This window comes from Coffea arabica, chromosome 2e (genome assembly GCF_036785885.1).
Source record: "Coffea arabica cultivar ET-39 chromosome 2e, Coffea Arabica ET-39 HiFi, whole genome shotgun sequence".
Lineage (NCBI taxonomy): Eukaryota > Viridiplantae > Streptophyta > Magnoliopsida > Gentianales > Rubiaceae > Coffea > Coffea arabica.
In genome coordinates, this window is record NC_092313.1 from 23,890,848 (window position 1) to 23,913,940 (window position 23,093).

A 23,093-nucleotide genomic window follows, 5' to 3' on the forward strand; every position below is an offset into this window, starting at 1 on the left:
AATTAGGAGTCAAACGTTTTATCAATTATGTTGTGCTTTGTTGTCACCTAAGCATTATTGTCTTCAAGTTATCGACTTCTTTTATATTTGTAGTTATGAAGAGAAAATTTTCTGATGGTTTATAAAATGATAAATAATATGATCAAACAGTAAATCCATAAAGGCAAGACTTTAGATGTGTTAATGGCCTCATTTATCATATTGAGAGTATATCATCACTTCAAGTCTCCGACTGATACAGCTCACATTTTAACAAATACACCAAATCAAATTTTGACTTATTTACTACAACTAATTTTCTATTTACATTTTTAGAAATAAATGTTGAAACAAGTTTTAAGCAATGTTGTGGTTTTGTGTGACAAGTAAGAAAGTGAACAAGCATAAATATAAGGGAAATTTTTCAAATTGGTCCCTAACATTTTTACAAAAAACTTTTTTAGTTCCTAACATTTAAAATCAGTCAAAATCATCCATAACATATAAATTATTATCCATTTTGATCATAATGCTCGTATTTGCTCATTTCTCCAACTGAAAATAGCATGTCTCTCTCACGTGGGCATATTTTTAAGTACAAAATCGAAAAACATCCTTCATTCTTGATTGAAAGTAAAAACACCCATTTTCAACATCATCTCCTAAAATTACAATCACAAAAAACCCTAGTTTTTCCCCTAAAAGACCAACCAGCAAATCCAAAACTCAGCTGCAAACTGAGATGCCGAAGGCCGAATTTGCTGTTGCTTTTGAAGATGCTACGCGAATCAGTACTGAAAGATTCAATTCCCCTGTTTCCTTTATTTGGAAGGTTAAACGGGCTCTGAATGTTGGATTAGAGAGGGAACTTAAGGAAGCTGTTGATCAAGTTCGGGAATTTGCCAAGCAGATCATTAAAGAAAATAAGGTAGAAGTGGAAGAAAAATCATCAATTGATTCAATTGATTTCTTGTCACGATTCTTAAGCTCAGGCCACTCCGATGAAGATTCGTCATTGACATTGTTATTAGCTTTATCTTGGCAGGCCGAGACACAACCTCTGCCGCATTAACATGATTCTTCTGGTTAGTCTTTGGCAACCCAAATGTTCAGAAGAAAATCATAGAAGAAATAAATAAAAAAAAAAGTTTGAATCTCCAGTATATGATGAAGTTAAGGACATGGTTTACGCGCATGCTTCACTTTGCGAAACCATGAGACTCTACCCATTGGTTCCTACAGATACCAAAGAAGTAACAGAGGATGATGTATTGCCCGATGGGACAGTTGTTAGGAAGGGCACCAGTGTGACTTATCATCCCTATGCAAATAGAGGAGGTGTGGGGTTCGGATTGGGCGGAATTCAGGCCAAAGAGGTGGTTGGAGAGGGATGGATTGAGCGGAAAGTGGAACTTTGTAGGTAAGGACTCGTACATCTCTCCTGTATTTCAGGCTGACCTAAGGATTTGTTTTAGAAAGGTGATGGCTTTCCTGCAGATGAAGAGGGTGTTTGCTAGTGTCCTACGGCGATTTAAGGTGGTGCCGGCAATAGAGAAAGGAGTGGAGCCGATGTTCTTGTAGGGATTTAAGGTGCTGGTGTCTTTCGGTTTTGCCTTTAAAAATATGCTCACGTGAGAGAGGCGTGCTATTTTCAGTCAGAAAATGAGCAAATACAAGTATTATGATCAAAATGGATCATAATTTATATGTTAGTGACGATTCTGACCGATTTTAAATGCTAGGAATTTTAAAAAATTTTGTGAAAATATTAGGGACCAATTTGACAAATTTCCTTAAATATAAAATCGAAAGTTAAGCAATTAAATTCTAAGCTAAAGTTTTGCATCAAAACTACAAGATGTGAATTTAGTAAAACTAACTAGTTTTGGTATGTTTGATTTTTTTATAAGATAATGAATAAATAAAGTGACAAAAGTAATATGGTTAAGATTGAAATTTTAAAATTTAGAGGCCTTCTACCCTTCCCGTTTCATCAATCCTATCTCACATTGATTATGAGAATTATACTATTAGTAAATGAGCTTTTTCATCGGGTGTCCACAAGGCATTTATTAACATATCTACATTCACCTGACATTAGGGATGTAATCGAGCAAAGTCAAGCTCGAGTATTGCTATACTCGAGCTCGACTCGGCTCATATATGCCTAGGCTCGAACTCGGCTCGAGCTCGATCGAGTCCAAAAAATCGATACTCGAAACTTGACTCGAAAAATTTCCTTTAGGCTCGAGACTCGACTCGATAAGGCTCGACCTTTAATCATTAGACTCGACTTGACCAAAAAATGAGATCAAAGGTGACGTTTTGGGAAGATTCAAAAGCAAGCAAATAGCTATCAGTTGGAGTAAATAAGGAATAAAATCCATGATTCATCGATACAAATACAACCAAAAGTATCCACATTCTACCTCTCACAGTTAGCATCTTTAACACCCCTAAAAATCAGATTCACCACAAAGAAGAATAGAGAAGAAAAAAGGGAAACTCCCACTTGCTGGATTGCTTGACATGAAACTTTCAAATTCAGCAATTACCCATCAACGGTAAGTGCCCACAAGAGCAGCAAAAAATGGATAATTCTAATTCCTCTGACCATAGTTCCTAAGTGAGCTGCGAAAGTACCCAAACTAATCAAAATTCCCCACAAAATTCCAAAACTCAGCAAAACATGAGCTGAGCCACCAAATTGAGAGACAAACAATTATCTCAAACAACCACAATATCACTAATTATCTCAAACAACCACAATATCTCAAACAGCCACAATTATCTCAAACAGCCACAATATCCCAACTACCACAAGCTCAATTCAAGAAACCAATGCCAAGATCTATCCAGAAATTCATTTTCCCTACAAATATCACTAATTACTAACTAAAGAAAGCTGCTTTAAACAAGAACATGTCAGAAAAATATATTCCTGGTTTAGAAATGGACCATAGTTCAGCAGAATTACAAGTGTTTGAACAAGATATAGAAGAATGAAGTTGAAAACTCTTGTCACTAACCTGACCCAGCAAAGATGACCTCAATACCACCATTAAAATGAAATCCCAGAGGCTGGAGCCTTTTACAGCAAATTGCAACAGCTCTTTCCAGGCTGTTGATTAGGCTGTCATTTTACACAGAGGAAAGAGCAAAAGAACTGGACCCACAAGCAAAACCTTTAAACCTTATACCACACACGACACACTCAAAAAACAAGTTTTCTAGACATTTATCCTACACATTAGCATGTCATTAGCCAGCGGCCAGCCTGCTCACATTGGCATGTCACAATAGCCAGCGGCCAGCCTGCTCACACAATAGTCATACATTCGGCAAATGAAAGAAAAAGGCTTCAAAATATAAACATACTCCACAATACATAATAAGTTACGTCTCATAAATTAACAAGGTCCAAATTATGAGCTAATCTAGATTTAGAAACATAAATCTTCAAAGCTTTGGCAAGTCGAATTCTTTGATTGTCTTGGCTTCCTACAAAAAGCATAGAGGTAAAAACACAAAAAAAGTTACATAACTTCCCAAAAGAATAAATTAACTTATACTCAATAACTCAAATATAGAAGTTTGGTAGTAAAACAATAAAGCTGACCTGTTAGCAAGCAAAGTACACTATCTTCATGAATGGCAGAATATTGTTAAAAAAAAAAATCATGAACAATTGGTGATATCATTTCTAAATTGAGGTTGTATAATATGCATTTACAGTAAGTTTAGCAAGAATAGTAAAGCATTGTAATTTTTCTTAAATAATAATTATACCATATCATGCTCTGTTTTATTCCATTTTATGTAGTGTCCTGGAGAGAAACAAACTATTTAAGTAGCTAAGTACTGCTATGGAAGCATGGACGTACGCCCAACTTTGTCACAGGGAAATATGTCTACGCTAAACACTGAGGCCCCATGAGCATGACAGAACCAGTGGTGAGAAAACGTCTTTTTGATTAAGAATAATTAACACTAACGCTGGTTTTACTACGGCCAGAATACCAAGTTTTGAAGAAAACGACGCAAATCTAACGCAACCTTTGGTGGATAAACAGTCAATAAACCCCTATTTAGAGAACAGTTCAAAAATGATTTTTATAGTACCAAGGCACAGTCCAAGAAAGTTCGACAAAGCAAATCATCAAGCAAAGGATACCAGAAGAGCTGCGGCGAAAATTACCAAGACACCAACTTTAACCTTTAACAAACTCAGAGTAACCAGATGCGGTAATCAATCATACTACATTAGAGCAGAGGTAGACATACCAGTAACCAGATGCGATGGTGATGGCGATGGCGATGGAGTCTCACAGATGCGGCGAGCAACGGCGTCGGCGATGAACGAGAGACTGAGAGTAACGGAGTGAGGGTTTAGATCTAAATCAGTCAGAGTCAGTGGTTGGTAAAGTGAATTTTTCGGCGAGGCTTTCTTCGAACAGAGAAGAAAGTCTTTTCTTCCTTTTTTTTAGACATTTTTTCTTTTTAGGTCTTTTTACAATTATGTTATTACTTTTTTGCCATTATGGGATTTTATTATAAAGAAGGGTATATTGTAAATTCCATATAACTTATACCCATAACGGTCATTTTATAATTATAATACATATATATTATTTAAATTATAAATATATTATTTAAATAACCCCGACTCGTCGAGCTACTCGACGAGCCTCGAGCCGGGAAATTTTGGCTCGAAACTCGACTCGATTGTCATTCGAGCTACTCGAAACTCGACTCGAACTCGGTCAACCCGAGTTCGAGCCAAGCCGTTGACCAAGCTACTCGCGAGTAGCTCGGCTCGCGTACATCCCTACCTGACATACCATCTAATATAAACATACTAACAATCATTATCCTCTCATACGTTTATATACTTTCTCTATTTAATCTTATTTATCATCTATTATATTTATTTACTTTCTTTAATTAATTTTACAATTTTAAAAATATGACATTTGAAATATACGTTAACGGATATGGACGCTCGTTACACAAACTCTAAAATTTTACAAACTCATTATAACAAATTAGATCTTGAAGTTTCCTAGAAAACACATCAACCTCTGATATTAGTTAATAATTTTAATTTGATTAACGAGTTTGCTAGAAAAAAAAAAGGAAAATTGAAAGGAAAAATCCAGCACGTTAATGGTCGTCAAGTCATGTGGAACACCTTACCATTTGTTTCCGTTTAGCCCAAAAGCTTCCAAATTGAAAGATTTCTTTCTCCGTGCATTTTTTCCCCCAGTTTCTCCAATTCCTCTCTTCCCGAGTCCCCCTATTATCAAACCCCTACTACAACCTATAGCTTAGAATCCCGCCAGATTTCTCCGATCATTTTCCGGCGAGATCTCAAACTTCAGTCGTCGGAAAATTTTCGTCTGATCCGTTCTCTGTCTTCCGATTCGGTTAATTAATTTCATAGATCAGACTGATGGCTCCGGTTTCGGCTTTGGCTAAGTACAAGCTAGTTTTCCTAGGGGATCAATCCGTCGGCAAAACCAGTATTATCACTCGATTCATGTACGATAAGTTCGATAACACCTATCAGGTACTAATTATTTTCTCCCTAAATAACTGACTTATCATGTATATCAATTTTTTCTTTGGATCTGATTTAAGCAGTGCATTATATTTTGTCTTGGTTAAGGTTTTCTTTTACTTCAGGAATTGATGATTAAAGTGATGATCTCGTGTTTTATTAGCTTTATACGTGATCTGGTTTAGTTATATTATGTTTTTTTGTTAGATTATTAGAACTTTATCGGATCCGACTGCTAAAATATAATGCATGAATTGCCAAGTCTACTGGAATTTCGATAATCTTGTAGGTAGAAGTGGTCTTGAAGTAATATCATAATTTTGGTCGTACTTTCTTAGTCTTCAAAGCTGTTAGATGTGTGATTCAGGATTTCAATGGCAACAATCATTACTACGATATGAATTGGCACTCTGTTACACTCTTTGGATTTTTTTGAGGAGGCCTGATGAGATAGTCTAACAAGCACTTGAGCAGTTATGCTTGAATTGAAGATTTGCACAATTGCAGTTACACTGGTTGTATTAGATTAATTATTTATGCTGACTTTACTTTATCAGGTTTGGGGCTGCTATGGAATAGTTTTTGACATAGATACAACATATCCATTCTTTGCCTGCTTGTGTCAAACATTTCAGTTTTCGGCTGTCTGTCTATTGTGAGACTGCATGGAGTCAGGCTTGTACCAGTTTGTGAACACCATGCATTGTCTTCTTATTATTGCAGTTGATTTTCTTTTTATTCATCATCTGCACGTTGTGATAACCTTTGTTCTTATTAGACTCTTCATTACTATTTTCGGCAGTGCTTCCCTGGTTCCTTTTTGCCCTTCTGTTTTGTGGTGCCATTTTCTTGCTGTACAATATTTGGACTTCACATTCTGACTGGTGCTGTCAACCTTGTTTATAGGTTTCATTCATTTCTTATCATTTTTATTTTGCTCCTTTTTTTCAAACTCATGGGGTGGTAAAAGCATTTTTGTGCTTTTCTGATGTAAGTTGATGTAAAGCTAGGAATTAGGAGATCACCTAACATCTGAAGCCATGGCATACCTTTTGTTACCAAGAATTTTACGTGAAGCTAGGAATGTTGGACCAAGTATGAATTGAAAAGCATGTTACATCCAAAATACAGAATGCTAATTTGTGTACATCTTTATCAAGATAGACTCTCAACAAGTCTTGGCTACTTGAGATTGTAAATTTTGGTGGCTTGTATTTGCATGTCATAGCAAGTTCCATCACTTAAACTCTTAAAAAATAGTATAGCAACTCAATGTTTCGTAGGTTGAGTAGATAAAAGAAAAGAGCAACAAAAGTCCACAGACCGCCTAATTGCACACTAAGGGCAGAGACATTCTCTGCAGTGGCGTAGTTTGAGCTCTCACCCCAGGCCCCCCCGGGGGGGGGGTCGTTTGTGGGCGGGAAATAACCTCCTACGGTTGTAGGACTTTCTAAAATAACTTTGGTATAGTTTATTCTTGTGAACCTTCCTCTTTATCTTTTGCTTTGTTTTCGGCAAGTCTTTGTATCCGTGTAGCCCTTCAGAAAGTGTTCCCTTACCTTGAACTAAGTTGTGAAGACAGTAACTTTTAGATATTCAATACTTTTATTGCTTTGTTATTTTCATATTTACCTACTCGCAAGTTTTCTTTTGAAAGCATTTTTTGGTTGCCATTGTATTGAGCTCATGAAGAAGTTATAGAAATGCCTTTTTAATCACAATCTGAAGTCTGCTATTTCTGCTTAAAATAGAAGTCTTCATTCTGTTTCACATTCTTTCCTCCAAACCTGAAATTTCTAAAATGGGTTCTTATTTGTATCTTAAATATCTATTCAGGCTACAATTGGCATTGATTTTCTGTCTAAGACAATGTATCTTGAAGATCGAACTGTTCGACTGCAGCTCTGGTAAGTGGTTTTAACTGAGAGAAGGGGGAAAAACCCTGCACATGTGTGCAATTGTATGAAATTAGTATGGTTCTGTTGCTTTGTCATTCTTGCTCTGCTGTAATAAATTCCTGGTAATAATTGTTCACGTACTAAGGAAGGGTGGTGAAGCTTTGAGATAACACTTTTCATCTTAGTTTCATACTAATTTTCATGATTTGCATGTCAAATTTTGGTTGGTGCGTAGAGTGGTTGTCTGCAATTTCTGGATTGTGCTAAGGATATTGGAAAAATTTCATTGTCAACTCAAAATGGGTCAGCAATTTTGGTGCAAGCTTGTGTGTGTGTGTGTTTGGGGGGGGGGGGGGGAGGGAATTGTTGCATAGTTGTAATTTTAATGTTATACTGCATAGTAATTAAATACAATTTGAAACTCACTTGCTTAAGGTTAGAGAAATTCATTTTGAGCTATGTGCTGTTTGAAAGTAAGACTAGTGGAATGACTTTTTTATTTCCCCAACATTTACTGAATTGCTAATTGAAGGGTTATCTCTTCTTGTATGTTTGTGTAGGGATACTGCTGGACAAGAGAGATTTAGGAGTCTCATTCCAAGCTATATTAGGGACTCTTCAGTTGCTGTGATTGTGTTTGATGTTGCAAGTATGCCTTTTCTTTTGTTTTACTTTTTAGCTGTCTGAGCTTAATACATTGCTGTGTGTTAGATTTTAGCACAGAAGGGTTGATTATAGAGATTTGGAGCTGCTTTTTCTTTATTGGTAGCCTGATGTCAAATCAAATATTATGGGAAAATAATTTTACCAAGCACATGGTTTATTCATTCACTTTACTTTTAATCCAAACCGCCTATGTCAAATTGTTTTTGGCAGATATGTATACTGTTGTTGCATTGTGTCATGTTATCTAACTGTTTTGGCTGTTTTGGGGGTTTAGGCAGACAGTCCTTCCTGAACACTTCAAAGTGGATTGAGGAGGTTCGCACTGAGAGAGGCAGCGATGTCATCATTGTCCTTGTTGGAAATAAAACTGACCTTGTGGATAAGAGGTAAGTATCATTTCAAAATCTTTACACTTATCCCCTCTCTCTCTCTCTCTTAAGTTATGGACAAAACAATGGTCCAATTGTGGAATTTTTTTGAGAATCTGCCATGGAAGTTTAATTTGGAGCGGCTTGACCTTCCCACTAGAATGAGCAAATTTTAAGTGGTTTCTGGCATAAGCATGGTGAATTAATTTAGTCCCATTGTGGTGTATCTCACTTACAATTGCTGCATTTAGGATTGGAAGAGTTCATTATCATTGTCTGATTGCTAAGCAGTCATCAGACATGTAAACATGAGAGCTCAGTTTTGCATTATCTCGTGTAATTTGTACCAAACACTTGGCCATGGATAAGCTATTAATTGAACCGTCTGTCATTCTGTTACAAGAATGATACAAGGAGCAGCTTCACTTGACACCAAGAGTTGTGTCTGATGAGCGCAATCTTTATTTATTCAATCGGTTGCAGGGAACTAAAACATTCTTGCATTCTCGCTTCTTCTGATTTGGATCTCAGGCAATGGATTAAGTAATATGATGAGTGATGATTGATTGTTGTGAAGTTTGTGTCTAGCTATGAAATGTTTGAGAGAGCGGAAACTTTGATTCCAACTTAAGTTTGATAGTGATAGCAAGTGATGATATTGCCAAAAACAAGAGAGGGATGAATGATATTATGGTTATGGGTGTAAGAATAGTGTGATAGATCTGTGCTTATGTATCTTATAGGAATCCTCCAAAAAGGAAGCATGGTGTTGCTTTTCAGTATAATCACAGTTACATATTAATGACTCAACAAGCTTCCAACTTCCACAGTACTTGTGTTAAATTGTTATATTTCTAAACACTACCTAATATTGTAGAATGTTCTTTTAGAATTTTGTTTTAACCTTTCCCTCTTCTCATGCCTTGTCCTGTTTTTGTGTATGTATCAGGCAAGTTTCAATAGAGGAAGGAGAAGCCAAAGCCCGGGACCTCAATGTTATGTTTATTGAAACCAGTGCCAAGGCTGGTTTCAATATAAAGGTGAGTGCAGAAATGATCTATGGCTTGTGTCAAAGAGTGGAATGCTTTTGTACTTCCTCCTCCTTTTTTTTTTTCTTTTCTCGATGGCTTCTTAGGATGAAAGCTGATCTAGTGTATTTTTGGGCATTTTGTCAATGTTAAATTTATTTATGTCATTTGATTTGCAGGCGCTATTTAGAAAAATTGCTGCAGCCTTACCTGGAATGGAGACCCTTTCTTCTGCAAAGCAAGAAGACATGGTTGATGTCAATCTCAAGTCTAGCAACACAAATGCATCTCAGGCCCAACAGCAGTCCGGAGGGTGTGCCTGTTGATGATATTGATTAAAGATAACATCTACTTATCTTCCTCTATATTTTCTTTGAACCCGTGAAGTCTGTAAATTTTTCCCATGTCTTCCAGAGAATTTTACATTTTTTTTTGTGTGGTGGATCATAAGGGAAGTTGAACTCAAACATCAGGTACTCGTCGTTCTAGTTAACTAGTCTATAGTATCTGTAATTTTTCATCTGTATGATTAATGTCGATTTGTAGTCTTGTATTCAGATTTTGGCCCGTTGCTGCCAAATTTTGGTTTTGAATAGGTATGGGTTTTCATTTTAATGGAACTTTGTAATTTGATTTCTTGTTGAGATTATGTCAAAAGAGTTAGTATTGGGCACACACTGTTAGAGGAGTACACCAGCAGGATCCAACTTTTCTTGTTCTTCTTCATTCGTCCACATTTTGGGAGAGAGTCCACATATTGGGGGAGAATGGTGGTTTCACAGCACCTACCTCCTACTCTCCTTAGAGATATCTAGTCAATCCTGTGGGCGGAATTGTGAATATTTCCTGCTCGATATCACTGACTTAAAGATTATGAGAATCCGGTGCGGGAAGTTCTATTGCATGTTTGCTCGTGCAATCCAATCGGTGAGGTTTCGGTGCATGCTCGCATGGTAACGGTGTGTAAACTTACAGCTATTGATCTAACGATTTCAGGCTTTTGACTGCTCAACGCATTTTAATTAAACTTGACAGAATAAACTTTGAGTAAGCTTACTAAATCTTAAATGAAATTTGAGTGCCATTTTTCTGATTTGCAAATACTGCAGTATTGCATATATAATTAATTGTAAGCGAGTATCATCCAGTAGAATGTGCAAAGCAATTTAGTACTGCTTTCATCCACTTTGATAGTCCTATTTTTTTTTTTTTTTTCTATTCCAAATTGTAGTCCACTTTCTAATTGAATAATTGAAGAATGTAGTTGTTTTTTAATTTCTTTAAAATACATTTATTTAATGTAAGTTGTTATTATTATAAACTACCTTATTTAATATAAATTGTTAGTATTGAATATAACATACATCATTTAATGCATTTAGATTTTTCAAAACATATTGATATATAAAAAGATAATTTTATTTAATGTAAGGGTATTTTAAAAAAATAATAATTTAAATTTATTTTTTTAACAAAGTTAACTACTTTTTTTTTTTTTTTTAAATGTGTGAAAAAAAAATTAGCACCGTCAAAATTGGGCAGTATAAAATAAAAATTGCAGGCTGTCGATTCTAATCAAGATGGATATTGGCAGTTCCAAAACTGATTCGCACTCTCCATCATTCGATTCTAAGCACCAGGAGGGATGAAAAGCCGGAAGGATTTTGACACCTTTGTCAGGTAGTGATTGCCATTTCAATGATTCGTCACTCATTCAGGAAATTTCAGTCAAACCATTAACCTGTTGGGACTTGGGGGTCCCCGGGAGGCCGGGAGGGAGCAGTCCCTTAATTGCGAGCCCCGGTTTTATTGCAAGAGCACTGTAGTAATTTCGGCTCGTGCGAACGAGATTAGCGATAGAAACAAAACCACGTGTGGGAGACGAATCTATCGGTTATTCGTCAAACCGTCTTCTCCTAAAATCTCTGAGCGTATTCGTCAGACCTACGCACTTGCATACTTGCATCTCGCTCGCTTGTGGCGGCTTAAATTTTTTTTTTTTCTCCCTCTGGAGATTTCGGCGCCTTTCCTGGTATTTCACTCTCAAGTTTGTCTGTGAATTTCCTTGCCACCATGCCAGGTCCCTCTCTTCTCTGTCATACGTGCTTCTCTGTCATACATGCTCCTTTAATTGTGTTCCTACTTTGTATTTCTTTCTTTTGTTCTTTTTTTTTGGTAAAAACAGCGGGAAAGGGGATGGATGACAATGGGCTTGTTCGAACGAAGACGTTTAATTAGTAGGCGGCGTTGTATCCGCTCATCAGTGGGGTAGCTTTAGATTGAACATATGATCCTCCTTCTTTACATTCTATGGACACCAAAAATTCTTTTTTTTTTAATTTTGTATGTGTTCTGGTACGATGTTGCAATCTTGATTTTTCTTGTGTTTTACATTGGTTTTGTTTTCTTCCATGAAATTTGTCAGGATAAAGTATTGATCTTGATGGGAAATTTGTCAGGATAAAGAAAAAGTATTGATTTTGATGGAATATAACGAGGGTCTTGTGCCTCAACAAATCTTACTGGTTGATAAATTTTTTGTTGTTGAAATTGGATGAGTTCGTGAGGATTACTTTTGCAAATAATGGAGAAATCAATAAATTGAATGAGCTTGCGTGATTCTTCACACACTTAAAACACTAATTTGGAGTTTCTGCATGAATACATGGCTAATTGCTGAGCTGTTAGCTGAAAGAGTCTATCCAAGCGAAAAATATGAAGGAAAGATAAGTTGGCTGCTGGCAGAAAGAATTTTATAGGTGTCTGGGAACTACCTTTTACTTGACAGGAGTTCCGTTCTGGCCTTTTGTTTAAGATTCATTGGGAAATTTGCAAGATTATTATGGGCCACTTTTGTTGTTGAGTTGATCATGTGCAATATATTGTTTATCAAGATTACTGGTAGGGGACAAAAAGTATTGGTGCATATTGGCTCTTGGATGTATAGCAGATTTGTTAGCTAACTTGTGGATGAACTCTAATATAGGTTATGAGGGTATGAGGGTAATCTACTTTTTCAACAAAGTGTATTATCCTAGCAAATGATGAAGTCACTTTATTAAAGGGAGCAAGCTAAAAGTATAAATAGGCTAGTCAGGTTGATTCAGCAGGTTTAGAGTATTATTCCATATTCACAGACGTGGATGTCCTCTCAACTTACTTAAATAGGACAAAGAATAAGAAATTGAAGAAGTTCATCTTCTGTAGCCGCTGAAAACATGTGGAAAAGGCAGAGAATTACAAAAGTGTTAAATAAATAAACAAGATTGGCAAGTAAATATCTGAATTCATTTCCAATTGTTACATACTCTCAGTTTTGCAACTAGCAGAACTTGTTGCCACCTCTTCGAGGGGATGAATATTTCGGGTTTATAAGCACTTTTTTCTCCTGTTTTTCCTTATCTGGATCAGTTTCCACTTTTCATCTAAAACTTTGCCTATGTTTTGTGTCATTTTCTCATATGTTGTGCAACATTGAAATTGGCAAAGGAAGAGACCCCAAATGCTTTAAGAAATTGTGTACATTCAATTTATCCTGATGAAAGAATTCACTGTAAAATAAAATTAGCAGTAGCTTGAATGCTTGATATAGCTACAATTTCACAATGGTTCACTGGAGATTGGTCACGTTACCTGCATTTTCCCCCCTTAGTCATTTAATAGCAATGGTTTTATTTATATGTTGATGGCAAAATCTGATATGAAAATGTTTTGGCATGTTGTTGTTCACAGTCAATGAGGAACCAATATTGATAAAGGACAGTACTTTGATTGATACGCTGCCATTTTTCCGACTCAAGCGCTGGCAGTGGTGGCTTTTGGTTGCCCTTAACATAGTGTTTCTTCTCGTTGGTCAAGCTGCATCTGTCCTTCTGGGAAGATTTTATTATGACAAGGGTGGAAATAGTACATGGCTGGCCACACTCCTCCAAACAGCTGGTTTCCCGATTCTTTTTATCCCTTACATATTCATTGGCTCCTCGTGGACACCTTCGAATTCAGCCAATCCTTCTCTTATTAGAGTTTGTTTGATCTACTTTGTCCTGGGGGCAATGACAGCTGGGGATAATATGCTCTACTCAGTTGGACTTTTGTACCTCTCTGCCTCTACTTATTCCCTTATTTGTGCTTTGCAGCTGGCTTTCAATGCTGTATTCTCTTTCTTTATCAATCGCCAAAAATTCACCATTATGATTCTTAATTCTGTGATTGTCCTCACGTTATCTGCTTCTCTCCTTGCTGTTAATGGTGACTCTAATGAACCTTCAGGAGTCTCAAAAGGGAAATATCTCATTGGATTCTTAGCTACACTGGCAGCATCTGTTCTGTATTCACTCTTACTTTCTCTTATGCAACTATCGTTCCAGAAAGTCCTAAAGAAGGAAACTTTTTCTGTGGTGCTTGAAATGCAGATTTATACATCTCTGGTGGCCACTTGCATCTCCATTATTGGTCTTTTTGCTAGTGGGGATTGGTCAACATTGCAAGGTGAAATGAACACTTACAGCACAGGAAAACTTTCCTATGTTATGACTTTGGTATGGACAGCAATTTGTTGGCAAATTTGTGCTGTTGGTGTGATAGGTCTGATATTTTTGGTGTCATCTTTGTTCTCTAATGTTATCAGTACTCTTTCTTTGGCAATCACTCCTATTGCTGCACTCATAGTCTTCCATGACAAGATGAACGGTGTTAAGATAATAGCCATGCTTATGGCACTTTGGGGTTTTGCCTCTTATATTTATCAGAATTACATTGATGACATTAAGACGAGGAAGACCCACACCAATGCTGAAAGGACTACTAATGACTCGTTGTGCTGATAATTTGGAACGGGTGGGATGGAGTTGTGAAGATCGCCTGGAATTTTTGTTTAGAAAGGGTTCATCTTATGCCTGAGACGTTTTCTTAGCGTTGTAGGTTATAATTTTGTTTTCTAAACTTTACCTTAGCTGAGTGAATTTTTTTTTCATATCACTTGGTAACTGATTGACACGTTACGCAATTCAATTGGATTAGAGTTAAAAGTTTTTTCAGAATCTGTTTGAGGAAGAACGTTCTTTCTGCAGACTTGCAATTTCCAGGAAAAATCATCTATCTAAGTGGGGGATTTAACTTGTTAGGAGCATTTAGCTAGCTCACAAACATGTTATATTTCAGTAAAAAATGCTGTTAAATTTCTGTGAGATGAGACGGAAGGAGAAAGAGATATTATTTGCTGGCTGCAAGTTAGCAGTGGCTTCCTCTAGGGAGGGTGCCTGGAGTTGAGGTTTAAAAGGTTTTATCTGAAAGCATGCATTTGAATTTGATTCATGGTGGAGGAGGCTGAGAGAAGCTATGTACTTAATGATGTAATGGAGTTGAAATGACGCAAGTTGTAGCGGAGGCTAGGATCAGTTTTGATAGTCTTACAGGGCTGTAATGGAAGAAGGAAATTAGACTGAAGTTTCTGAATGATATTTTGTGCGGGCAGTAAGAGCCTATGGGAAAAATCTGAGACTTGTATACAACTGCTCTTGGATAGTTGGGTTTTGCAACCTAAGATAGAAGCAAACAAGTTGGAATTTTGTGCTTGGTGATGCCCTTTAGTGATAGGAATTGGATGGCGCAATCTGTAGTTTGTTGCTTAAGTACAGCACGGGTTGCAGAAAGAGGGATGTTTGGAAATGGTGGAATGTCTAGTGCCAAGCCATTTTGCTACAATCTGCTGGACAGAGTTGTTGAAGCTCGACACAGTCAAATTGATCTGTGTGGTTAGGCATGCTGTCCTCATTTCTGGAAGTTGAAAACCTCAGTTCAGGTTTCCGGTGTTGCATGCATTAGGGGTAATTAGTAGCGTATGATAATAAACTGACAATTCTTGATGGTCTGAGCAAACAATTACTGTTAACAAGTAATTTATGTTTACGTGATTATATACACCTCAAAAAAAAAAAAGTGAATAAATTCGAGCAGAAAGTAGTTAGTACTTTTTTTTAAGTATAGTGCTAGTTTACATACATTAAATTGAGTGTGTTTTTCTACACCCTTTGACTTTATCATTCTACATTTCAACTGACAGAGAAAGCCCTGCTCTCATGTTAGTTCATTATGAACTGTTGCTGCTGATTTGGGTAAGGTTTTGCAATCCAAGGGGTAGTGTCAGGTGTTGCTTTGGCCTTCATTAGTTTCTAGAATTAGAGAGACATGTTTGGGAGGTAAAAGAGTTGGAAGGTCAGCATCCAGGGCTTCTTTCTGCCTGTTGTTGAGGGGTTTGATATGGAAGAGCATTTGACAACTTGGAAAATCCACATCGAAAACTACAGCTTGTCTGACTCTTTTCTGGTTGGTTGCAACGACAAAATCATGGATGCACTTTGCAGGAAAACCGCAATAAAATGATCAGTTATGTGTGCTGCTTTGGGTTTTGCCAAGCTCCTTTTTCTAGGTGGAGAGGAACAGTCAGGTTCACACCACCCAAAAATCCAGAGATGAAAAGGTGAGAAAGAAGAAAAAGATGCGGCTTGTATGCAAAATTGTTAAAGGGTAGTGGGCTATTTTTACTTGTTAGTACTAACTTTTAGTTCCACTAACCTTGAACCTATCCTTCTAGAACTAGTTTGGTAAGAAGGAAAATGACAATGTGCACGAACGTTGGCAATTTGATGGTGCTTGAAACTTTTGTCACCTCGATCCATCAACTACTTAAACATGAATTGTGGTAAAGAAGAACTTACACTTAAGGCATTGAATTTAGAGGTTTGAGTAGGATTATTTGGCCTGTAATGTTTGTGCAGCTAAACCAGGAATAATGAGAGATTCTTAAACCACAAGAATATTTAACCTCCACCACGACATTATTGTCTTTTGCAAAGAAAATTCCCCCCCCCCCCCCCCGAGTCATCGCTTGGTTGGTGCATGAAATTATTACTAACACATTCCTCCGTGACAGAATATTAAAATTTTTTTTTGCTATAATTAATTAGTTTCAAATGTTAAAATTTTTTTTTTTTGTTGCAAGATTGAAACTAATTTAGTTTCTGTATTCACATGATAAGTCGAGTCTAATTTAAGTTTTAAGAGTATCCTTCAGACTCCTCTGTAGAAAAACCTGAAAAAGAGAAAATAGGTGTTAGAATTTGAACCCAATGTCTTGTACCATATGTATCTTCGATTACTTAAATGGAATAATTTTGTCAACACGTTTCTTGAACGCAAGTTTACTTGTGAAAGAAAAACCAGCTTCAATAATATATTGCCGCCTCGCCTCACCTCACCTACTTACCGGCAAATTTGAGTCGATCACTTCATCTAATGGCATTTCTTATTGCTTCTATTTCGTTCCCTTGTGGAAACCAGCTTCAATCATGACCAGTTCTGTTCATCTTTAGAAAAATGATCAATACTGACAAAACACGCACCATTATATGAGTAATCACAGATCTTCATTATTCGACGTATCCAAGTAATTGTCTTTTACAAATGATTGTTTCGTAAGAAATTTTAGCTTTCATCTCTGAATTTGAAGCTAAAATTATTAAATGTCAAAGAAAGAATCTTTGGAACCCTTTCTCTTTTTTTTTCCCCCCTCGATTCTCTCCCTCATTTGTTCATGAATTTACTACCTAAATGAAAGAGATCATCAATAATTTGGGTGTTGTCAAAGATAACAATTGAAAGCCGAACCATACCATACCGGTGACTTTGCCACTGAACCTAACTTTTGTTTGCTTGAAAATGTTTCCTAGCAAAGAAATTAATAGAGAATTTGCAATCAAAATGGCAATCGTTCTTGAGCCTAAACAACCAGATAGCGTGGTCAGAGGAGGATTTTCAAAGTTCTTCCCGCAGTTAAGTTCAGAATTCGTATTCTAGACTGACAGTTGAAGGTAAAAAGGATGTGAAAAAGAGCGGTCGGAAAAAAAAAAAACCGACCATATAGTATTAATTATTTTCCATCTAATAAGTGACTTGATGCTTACATAATGTGAATGTAGATTGGATATTTTTCTTGGATCCAATATTAGAGCAATAATGAATTAATACAGAAAAGAAGAGCATCCAACTTTTTTTTGGACATATAACATACATACATGTTATAACATGTAACATATAACATGTTTTTTGGACATACATACACACATAATTTGCTTCTCTTTTTTTTGGGGGGGCAAGAATAAAAAGCTCCATGTGTCTTAAATTAAAATTTATAGTATGAGCCGATTTCATATCATGCTAGTAAAGATCCGATCTAGGAGAAAATGACTCCTTTGCTCATAGAAAATTTATTGCAATACAAAGACGGGAATATAGAAAATGACTGTTTCAACTGGAAATTAATAGACGGCAACGGCCATGGTTCATCCATTCGGCCGAAATGGTGGAATTAGCCCCTCATGCATGACATTCCAACAAAGAATCCTTCAATTTTGTTTTCAACCATTATTTATTTGTGGTTTTCTTTGGTACACATTGCACAATCCAACGCAATAAAATGAGTGGACTGAATGCCAATAAATTAATGCAACTTGAAAAATTTTCCCCCTAGATAAATTCACAATCATAGTAAAAGAAGAAACTTAATAAGGTTATGTTTGGATAGTAGTTTTCTAACAGAAATTTTTTATATTTGTTCTGAACACATTTTTCAATCACCTTTTTACCCTCGTATACATTGATTTGGTCACAACCACTTAATTGAATTTTAGAATAATTTACTTAATTATCTTTACTGAGTTAGTTGGATAAGTGATGTCAACAAACCAACACCTGTAAATGCTCGAATCTTGGGGACCTAAAAGGAAGCTATCTTATTTTGACACACAAAAAAAAGGAAGCTATCTTATTTTGACCCAAAAAAAAAGGAAGCTATCTTATGTGTATGACATGGAAAAATCACGTGAAATAAGAATTTTGGAATGACAAAAAGGTAATAAAAATGAGGATATTTTGATTTAGGGAAAAAAAATTAAAGCCCCACATGATAGAACTCTCAATGGAAAACTTATGAATTTCCTCCAAAATGCGATAAATCAACTTTGATTGAGTATCATTCAAAAATCGTATATGATAAACAAGAATCTTCATACATAGGAAGAAAAAAGCAAAAAAGTCCACCTATAAAAAAAGTCAGATTGAAAATCATTACGTTTTGATATTAATAGAGTAAAAGATCCCAAGTGGAATGATTGTATTAGTGAAAAACCTTCTCCGACCACCTTTGAATTGTCGAAACAAGAAACTATCCATGAGTTATGAGTATTTATCAAATTTGTTTCTATCTAATAGAACAAGAACTGTCCGAGAGTTATCACTATTTATCAAATTTGTTCCTATCCAAACAAGTTTATCAAATCTGTTCCTATCTAAGAGAATGCTATTGGATCGAATGATAACTACGTTATTTAGAAACAGACGGCTTTTCCTAGATGAAACTAAAGTTGGATTCGTGTAATTGGAGAAAAATTTCCTATTCCTCAGTCCGAAGCGATAGACATAAATATGAAAATCTCTAAAATCAAGAAGATGGGTCATCTTCTAGTTTATTCTGTGTATACCGCTTAGTATGTAGGATTTTTCAAAGAAAAAGAGTCATGGTAAGAAAAGCAACTCAAATTCACAACATTTTTAGTAATAAATACAAATATAGAAATCCCTAAAATCAAGGGAACATGCCATTTTTTAGTTTATTTGTATCACTTGACCCTCACTTTTTCCTTTTTTTGATAAAACAAAAGTCAATATTATTAATAAATTGGTTGAAAATCGTCCGGCACGATTTGTTTGACAAGGCAATATGTACTAATGGCAGAAACTACACAGAACATGTCAGAGATATATCTGATGTGAAAAATCATTAGATTTAATAGAATTACAAAATATAAAAAAGTTACACTGTGAATCAAACCTACCGAACGTCCCTTGTCGCTAAGTAAGTTGACTATGCTTCAAGCATAACAAGATTTCAGCCATATGATTAAAAAGTCACTTTTCCCAACCATTCGTATGCGTTCGACACTCTTATCCCTCCTCTGGTAATTATTTAATGAGCAATCGCAATTATCTTAGATGTGTTAGAAAAAGTCTAGGTTTGAAAAGACCTGCCTCATGTAAATACTGCAAGACCAAATGATATATATCTATGATTTTTTTTTTTTTTTTTGGAGCAAGTAGAAGTTAGTAATTGAAATTACTATGAAAAATATACTCCTAAATGTGAAACGATTTATGAGACATAATTATTGTTCAGATAACAAGTTGCTGCTAAATAAAAATGTTAAAAAAAACTGTAGCCAGAATGCTGCTGCATGCTGTGGTCATGGTGACGACAGAGAAGCTGCTTGCTGGTTGTGTACTCAATCTAAGAATTAATTGAAGGTTGAAACCCTCAAAGTTAAAACAAATCAACACGAGCAAGATTTTGATTTGACCAAAAGTTTGCACTAATTAAGTGGAGGCTTTTTGCAGTAAAAGTTGACATGTTTCCAGATTTAAAAAGTTCACCAAAAAATTGCACGAGCTGTTGTGATGATTAGGCAGGAGTGGAGGGTCAGCAGTGGAGATTTTAGAACAAGAAAAGTGAGAATTAGTTCATCAATAATGAAGAAGACAAACTCATTGTGGGCAAACAATCAAACAAGTAGCCACTCATGTTAACGTAAGCTTAAATAAAAGGATCATTAAAAAGAAGAAGTTTTTTTCGGTGTTGTCAACCAAAATTACCTTTAGTTTTTCCGGATAATTTATCTTATGACTCCAACGAACATGTACGCTTGAAAAATAAGTAAATGTTTATACACTGACAGTTTGTGTATACAGTATCTCTGTCGGATCTATGACACATGTACAAAAGTTAAATTTCAAATTCAAATTTAGTATAATTATCATTCATTCAAAACTGATAATGTATACACCGTTATTAAATAAAAAATAAATCCTTAAAATTTTCCAGCATGATGAGCAGGAAAGCTTGAAATTTGTTTCTTCCCCAAAAAAAATTGAGAGAAAAATACGGACCACAGTCTATCTGCCACCAATTCTCCTGCATTTAGCTGCTGTTTGATTGCATGCATGTGCTTGCCACTTGCAAGTCAATTATAGTACTAATTAATCACAGGAAAATAATAAGATATGAATTAATAAAAAGCCTTGACTTTAGAACTAAAGTATAAAACAGAAACCAAACAAATTATTCATATTTCATAATGAATAAAATTATGCCTAATGCATGGAGTGATTAATGGATATTGAAGAAAACAAACAAATTATGCCTAATGCATGGAGTGATTAATGGATAATGAACCATCAAAACAATCAACATTATTACTTTGAAGGAATATGAGTACAAGAAAAGGGCCAGCAAAAAGAATACTATTGATTGGGATTGCAACTGCCAACAAGTTTCAAATCAAGTCGCTACTAATTCTCTGCGACAAAAACTTGAATAGACTTGATCTTGTAGAGGTGGCTCAAATTTTACTACATCATCAATTCTTTCTTGGGTTGGTGAGATGGTGTGACAAAATTTGAGTCACATATTCTGCATAAACCGAGTTTACCTAAGTGTTTGCCATTCTCTACAGGTCAAAGGTTACTAATTAATCTTCATTAATACTTAAACATAGTTGCATTTTAGTAACTAGGGATAATTCCAAAAAAGTCCCTTGAGATTTTCTATAATTTCATTTAGCACCCTTGATATTTTAAAAATTGCATCTACCTTCCTTACCCATTTAAAATGATAATATTAGCCTTGAAATTCTTATGAAACTTCTTTGTCTGCTACTTTGCTATGCTTATACAAAGTATATGTTTTATACTTTTTTATTTTTTCCTTTTGCCTTCTTATTTATTACTCTTATATTTTGTCAGCTAAATCACAGTACTATCAGTCTCTAACCTTCATCGTGATGAAATATCAATCTAGTAATATTTGTTTAATAACTTTAACAATTATCTAATTTTTACAACTCTTATTTGTTTATTTATTTTTTTTGGTATCAAAATTAACAACAAATCAACAATAAATAAAAAATAAATGACCCAAAATCACTACTAAACTATGATAGCTCCACCACTCGATTAATCTACAGACTTAAAAAAAAACTATGATAACACTCTCTTTTCCATTTTAAAAAGAATCTATATCTCCAATAAATAAAACACTATTTAAAGTAGCCTATCATAATGTGTCTTATTAAATAATAAATATAGCCACCAAAAAACTTGACACTCATTTCTTTGTAATTGTACTAATTACTTTACAATTGTTTAGACGAATAAATAAAACTTTATTAGATGAGGACATTTTAGGGTATTCACTAAATTTTTAACCCTATTTTTAAAGGTTTGGTTATTAGAAGTGTCAAACTATGGAAGGTAAGTGTAATATTTAAAATCTTGAGGGAGCTTTATGAAATTGCAAGAAACCTCAAGGGAGGTTTCTGAAACTATAGCTAGTAACTATATAGCTGCCCAATTAGCAGATAATAATCCATCTCCCACTTAAACCTTCCCGGACTCCACCCTAACAAAAGGAAATTAAAAACTTTAGTTCTGCAATAAAATTCCGTGTTCATGTTTATGTTGAACCTGTATCAAGAATCCCTGAATTTCATATATAGCCTATGATGTTATCTCAAAGGACTTGCTAGCTAAAGCTAGGACAACTTGAGGTTTGTTTACCAAATGGAAATTCGTATTCAAAGTCCACTTGTTTTGACTTTGTTGTATTCATTTATCAAAATGCAAGTTTAAAAAAAAAAAAAATTTGCATGTACAGTTGAGTTCTCCGATCTTTTGGCGCTGGAGAAGGGTCAACCCAACCTTTCATGAAACTCAGAAATGACGAGACTAATAAAAAGTTTTCATGGCATGTTATCTGCCTCCAAGATGGTGGGGGCCAAAATTTTTTTAAAAAAAAAAGGAAAATTAAAAAACAAAAAAGGAAAAAGAGAAAAGGTTGGTGATGTGAAGCAACTTCAAAAGCCTTTATATCAATCCATTTTGGTTTTATCCATCTCATGAGAGAGTTGAATACTATTCATTCATGAGAGCTTTTCAATTCTCTACTTTATTTATGGTGACACTTCTTGTTGAATGCTTATGATTAGGACAAACTTTCCTATTATCTTGAGTGCTTTTTCTTTTCTTTTTTTTTCCATAATTTCAACCACAATCATTATGTGGATGTGAGCTTAGAAGCAGTGCAGCACACTGTTTCTCATGAAGTTTTGCTAAGTGATAGAGACTCCAGTGTTGTAGATCTTTTTCAGAATCTTCTGGGAACTCAACCGTGACAGCTTAACCTTTTTTTTTTTTTTTTTTTTTCTGTATTCAACACAAACTTTGTACATGTAATTTTGTATTGTCATAGATTTTTGCAAACCTCCAAACTTATGATATATCAACAAGAATTTACAAAGTTTTTTAACATATTTGACAGGATCCTGTAACATGTATTTGATCTCGTTAATGTATATATACATTGTCAGTGAAAAAAAAAAACCAGTTCTTCTTCTGGATACATGAAAAAATTTAGGCTCTGTTTGGATCCACTAGTTTTTCAAATGGCTCTATTTGGATCGTTGAGTTTTTCAAATACTATAAAAATTTT

At 35.3% G+C, this 23,093-nt stretch overlaps 2 protein-coding genes and 1 pseudogene across 2 annotated transcripts; all 3 read left to right on the forward strand.

Moving 5' to 3' along the window:
- Positions 1-542: 542 nt before the first annotated feature.
- LOC140036917 (cytochrome P450 94A1-like) lies at positions 543-1,650 on the forward strand (annotated as a pseudogene).
- Positions 1,651-4,986: 3,336 nt separating this feature from the next.
- On the forward strand, positions 4,987-10,114 carry LOC113732054 (ras-related protein RABH1b). The gene is made up of 6 exons (XM_027257656.2): positions 4,987-5,548; positions 7,376-7,446; positions 7,998-8,086; positions 8,378-8,489; positions 9,421-9,511; positions 9,679-10,114. The coding sequence occupies exons 1-6, from the start codon at positions 5,432-5,434 to the stop codon at positions 9,823-9,825; spliced, it is 627 nt and encodes a 208-aa protein (XP_027113457.1). The 5' UTR covers positions 4,987-5,431; the 3' UTR covers positions 9,826-10,114.
- A 1,090-nt stretch (positions 10,115-11,204) lies between these two features.
- On the forward strand, positions 11,205-14,538 carry LOC113732055 (probable purine permease 11). The gene is made up of 2 exons (XM_027257657.2): positions 11,205-11,579; positions 13,232-14,538. The coding sequence occupies exons 1-2, from the start codon at positions 11,573-11,575 to the stop codon at positions 14,320-14,322; spliced, it is 1,098 nt and encodes a 365-aa protein (XP_027113458.1). The 5' UTR covers positions 11,205-11,572; the 3' UTR covers positions 14,323-14,538.
- The last annotated feature ends 8,555 nt before the right edge of the window (positions 14,539-23,093 follow it).